This window comes from Centroberyx affinis, unplaced genomic scaffold (assembly GCF_046629955.1).
Source record: "Centroberyx affinis isolate AG114_WGS23_722 - 3 ecotype Tasmania unplaced genomic scaffold, CSIRO-AGI_Caff_v1 ptg002636l_1, whole genome shotgun sequence".
In the NCBI taxonomy this organism is placed as follows: Eukaryota; Metazoa; Chordata; class Actinopteri; order Beryciformes; family Berycidae; genus Centroberyx; species Centroberyx affinis.
This window is the reverse complement of record NW_027280829.1, coordinates 1-5,000: the sequence shown is the minus strand read 5'-3', so window position 1 is coordinate 5,000 and position 5,000 is coordinate 1. Positions and strand designations below refer to the sequence as shown.

The 5,000-nt window shown below is 48.9% G+C and overlaps 1 protein-coding gene across 1 annotated transcript in view; it reads left to right on the top strand.

Moving 5' to 3' along the window:
- Positions 1-4,990, top strand: part of LOC139657181 (ankyrin repeat domain-containing protein 27-like) — a gene marked incomplete at its 3' end in the record, with an annotated part of 50,068 nt that extends 45,078 nt beyond the window's left edge. The window contains 7 exon segments of the mRNA XM_071534941.1: positions 5-49; positions 167-291; positions 2,555-2,673; positions 2,676-2,734; positions 3,932-4,051; positions 4,823-4,916; positions 4,919-4,990. Coding sequence (XP_071391042.1) covers positions 5-49; positions 167-291; positions 2,555-2,673; positions 2,676-2,734; positions 3,932-4,051; positions 4,823-4,916; positions 4,919-4,990 — 634 coding nt within the window.
- Between the last annotated feature and the right edge of the window lie 10 nt (positions 4,991-5,000).

Below are 5,000 nucleotides of genomic sequence, written 5' to 3'. Positions count from 1 at the left end.
ACAGGTGGAGAAGCTGCTGCGAGCCGTGGCAGACGGAGACGTGGAGATGGTGAGAAGAAAAATCTGTTCAGTCCGTTCATTTACACCGTCCTGAACACTGCCCTTTACATCTGTGTGTGTGTGTGTGTGTGTGTGTGTGTGTGTGTGTGTGTGTGTGTGTGTCCAGGTGCGGTACCTGTTGGAGTGGTTGGATGAGGAAGAGGAGGAGGCTCTTCCCTCCCAGACCCCACTCTGCCACCCGCTGTGCCAGTGTCCGGGCTGTGCTCCGGCCCAGAAGGTCTGCCTGCTGCAGCTTTTCATGACACACACACACACACACACACACACACACACACACACACACACACACACACACACACACACACACACACACACACACACACAACAAAGTTATTATCGTTAACGAAAACTAACAAAATAACAAAAACTAGGTGTGAAAAACATTTTCGTAAAAATAAAAACGAGGCTTTTCAAAAGAACGATAACTAACTGAAACTGTATTGTGTGTTTACAAAACTAACTAAAATAAACTAAAATTATAGAGAAAATGTCTTTAGTTTTCGTCTTTGTCAATTTATTTCATACATAAGCCTAGTATTTTGAATTTTTGAATCTCGCTCCTGACAAATACCCCATATTACAAAAAAGACTAAAACTAACACTGAAACTAATAAAAACTAAACTAAAACTAAACATTTTCAAAAAATAAAAACTAAACTAAACTAGCGAACCCGCTTTAAAAACTAAAACTAAACTGAAATTGAAAACAAAAAGTTAAAAACGAAATAAAAATAAAAACTAATGAAAAATGCAAAACTATAATAACCTTCACACACACACACACACACACACACACACACACACACACATGAAGCTGTGTTCACATCACACAGCAGACAGTAGACACACCTCTCGTCCCCTCAGCTTGTAACACAGTGACTAGAGAAATGTGTTTGGCTACTTGCTGGATCTTTAGTTTGTGTCTGACATTTGTTTGTTTTGCTGTGAAATTCATCATCCATAACTTCATGTGTGTTAAAGACCCCGTGAAACAGCATCTCCACTTCCTTAATGTGATGTATTTCCTGTTGCAGCAGGATGTTGGGGCGGGGCGTAACAGGGAGGGATCAGAGGGGCGGGACTTCAAAAACCTTTACAACTTTAAAACTCTGATGTGTTCCTCATTCTGTCTGTCTCTGTCTGTCTCCTGTGTGTCTCCTGTGTGTCTCTGTGTGTCTCCTGTCTGTCTCTCTGTCTGTCTCCTGTCTGTCTCTCTGTCTGTCTCCTGTGTGTCTCCTGGGTGTCTCCTGTCTGTCTCCTGTCTGTCTCTCTGTGTGTCTCTGTCTGTCTCCTGTGTGTCTCCTGTCTGTCTCCTGTCTGTCTCTCTGTCTGTCTCCTGTGTGTCTCCTGGGTGTCTCCTGTCTGTCTCCTGTCTGTCTCTCTGTGTGTCTCTGTCTGTCTCCTGTGTGTCTCCTGTCTGTCTCCTGTCTGTCTCTCTGTGTGTCTCTGTCTGTCTCTGTGTGTGTGTGTGTCTCTGTGTGTCTCTGTGTGTCTCTCCCTGTCTCCTGTGTGTCTCTGTGTGTCTCCTGTGTGTCTCTCTGTGTCTCTCTGTGTCTCTGTGTGTCTCGTGTGTGTCTCCTGTGTGTCTCCTGTGTGTCTCTGTGTGTCTCTGCCTGTCTCCTGTGTGTCTCTGCCTGTCTCCTGTGTGTCTCTGCCTGTCTCTGTGTGTCTCCTGTGTGTCTTTGTCTGTCTCCTGTTTGTCTCTGCTGTCTGTGTGTGTCTCCTGTGTGTCTCTGTCTGACTCCTGTGTCTCTCTGTCTGTCTCCTGTGTGTCTCTGTGTGTATCTGTGTGTCTCTGCCTGTCTCTGAGTGTCTCGTGTGTGTCTCGTGTGTGTCTCCTGTGTGTCTCCTGTGTGTCTCTTCCTGTCTCTGTGTGTCTCCTGTGTGTCTCTGTGTGTCTCTGCCTGTCTCTGTGTGTCTCTGTCTGTCTCTTGTGTGTCTCCTGTGTGTCTCTGTGTGTCTCCTGTGTGTCTCTGCCTGTCTCTGTGTGTCTCCTGTCTGTCTCTTGTGTGTCTCCTGTGTCTCTCTGTCTGTCTCCTCTCTGTCTCCCTGTCTGTCTCCTGTGTCTCTCCTGTCTGTCTCCTCTCTGTCTCCTGTGTGTCTCCTGTCTCCTGTGTGTCTCTGTGTGTCTCCTGTGTGTCTCCTGTGTGTCTCCTGTGTGTCTCCTGTGTGTCTCTGTCTGACTCCTGTGTGTCTCTGTCTGACTCCTGTGTGTCTCCTGTCTGACTCCTGTGTGTCTCCTGTGTGTCTCCTGTGTGTCTCCTGTGTGTCTCTGTCTGTCTCTTGTGTGTCTCCTGTGTGTCTCTGTGTGTCTCCTGTGTGTCTCTGTGTGTCTCTGTCTGACTCTGTGTGTCTCCTGTCTGACTCCTGTTGTCTCCTGTGTGTCTCCTGTGTGTCTCCTGTGTGTCTCCTGTGTGTCTCCTGTCTGACTCCTGTGTGTCTCTGTGTGTCTCCTGTGTGTCTCCTGTGTGTCCAGCAGCAGTGTGTCCTGCAGGCTGGTGGTCTTGGGTGTGAACAGCAGAAGTGTGGACGGGTTCTGTCCTCTTCACGTAGCGTCTCTTCACGGCCACGCCCCGCTGGTCGCCCTGCTGACTCGACACGGAGCCAACGTGAACGCCGCAACGCCCAGAGCGCCACGCCGCTGCACCTGGCCAGCCAGAACAGCCACGTCCAGGTAGGAGCAAGGCATGCTGGGTACAGGCCGGTGTACAGGTCTGTGCCAGAGAGTCTCCATAACTTCTCTGTAGCTGTTTGCAGCTGACCCACAGGAGGGACTCGAGTCACATGACCTGGACTAGAGTCACAGTTTTAATTGCTTGAGACTGACTTGATGCATGAAGAGAAGACTTGAGACTTGAGACTTGACTTGGGTTCTGGTGACTTGGGACTTGACTCTGACTTGTACTCTGATGACTTGAAAAGGTTTCTAAAGTCTTGACTTGAGATCTTGTGTTTGTGTAAATGACTTAGATTGAAAGTGATGAGATTGTTCCAGCAGACGACTGAATTTAAATTCTGTTTTCTGAATTTGTATGGAATGATTGAATTTATTGAAGTTGAAACTGATTATAGAAATCAAACTCATGATGCTCTTACCGAGTTTTTATCCTATTAAAACCATATTGCATTGAAAAGTCCTAGATATTTAGTTTTCTTTAAGATATTAAATTGATACTGGACTCTTGATTTTGTTCTGACTTGACTTGCTGTTCTACATTTAGACTTGAGACTTGACATTAATGACTTGGACTTGACTTGGACTTGACTTGGTAATCTACATTTAGACTTGGGACTTGACTTGTGCCTCAAGACTTGAGACTGACTTGGGACTGGAGCAGAGTGGACTCGGTCACTCCTCTGCATGGAGCAGAGGAACAGAGACCAGCTGAGGAGGTTCAGATGTTTCTCTCTGGTTCTAAGACTCCAGATGAAGTGAAATATCCACAACAGTGTCACTGCTCTTCTTCTGTGGTGTCTGCTGTGTGAACAAAGCTCCACTCTGCCACCTAGTGTTCCTCTGCTCTACAGCAGAAACAGCAGCAGAACTAGAAATGCAGACACTTCTTTCAATTATCTTTATTTGAGCAGTTTAACAGAAATCCATATATTATGATATGCTGTTTTATAACATTTAAACATAAAAGTACATTGGAAATACATTTTAAAGAAATGCTGAGACAGAAGTAGACTTGGCCTTCAGTCTGTCAGGGTCTTTATTGTTTTGTGTGTGTGTGTGTGTGTGTGTGTGTGTGTGTGTGTGTGTGTGTGTGTGTGTGTGTGTGTGTGTGTGTGTGTGTGTGTGTGTGTGTGTGTGTGTGTGTGTGTGTGTGTGTGTGTGTGTGTGTGTGTGTGTGTGTGTGTGTGTGTGTAGGTGGTGCGGTCGCTGCTGGAGTTCAACGCCAAACTCAACAAGAAGGATCACTATGGCAACACACCTCTGATACACGCCTGTCTCCGTGGAAACCTGGAGACGGCCACCATCCTGTTACAGGTACACACACACACACACACACACACACTCACTCACTCACACTCTCCTCTCTCTCTCTCTCTCCTTGGAAAGAGAGGCATTAAAATGTTCAGTAATAATAATTATTTTGCATATATATTTATTGTATTGAAATTGAAATTTATATTATGTATCTGATGGATCCCCCCCTTGTCCCCGTCTCTCTCTCTTCTCTCTCTCTCTCCCCCCTCTCTCTCCCTCTCTCTTTCTCTCCCTCTCTCTCCCTCCCTCCTCTTTCTCTCCCTCTCTCTCCCTCCCTCTCTCTTTCTCTCCCTCCCTCCCCCCACTCTCTCTCTCTGTCCCCCCCACTCTCTCTCTCTCTCCCTCCCCCACTCTCTCTCCCTCCCTCCCCCCCCTCTCTCTCTCTCTCTCTCTCCCCCCTCTCTCCCTCTCTCTCTCTCTTCCCTCCCTCCCCCCTCTCTCTCTTTTCTCTTTCCCCCACTCTCTCACTCTCTCTCTCTCCCTCCCCTCCCCCCCACTCTCTCTCTCTCTCTCCCCTCTCTCTCTCCCTCTCTCTCTCTCCCTCCCTCCCCCATCTCTCTCTCTCTCTCCCCCCCCTCTCTCTCTCTCTCTCTCCCCCTCTCTCTCTCTCCCTCCCTCCCCCCACTCTCTTCTCTTTCCCCCACCTCTCTCCTCTCTCTCTCCCTCCCTTCCCCCCACTCTCTCTCTCTCTCCCCCTCACTCCCCCCCCCCCACACTCTCTCCCTCCCCCCCCCCCCCCCTCACACTCTCTCTCTCCCCCCCCCCCCTCAGAGTAATGCCCTGGTGAACATAGTGAACCAGCAGGGGAACACGGCGCTGCACGAGGCGGTGCGGGGGGGTCACCAGGCGCTGGTGGAGGTTCTGGTGGCGGGGGGGCGGGGCTTCAGCTGAGGAACAACAGGCAGAGAACGCCGCTGGACTGCGCCTACGAGCTGGGGGGCAAGGTGGG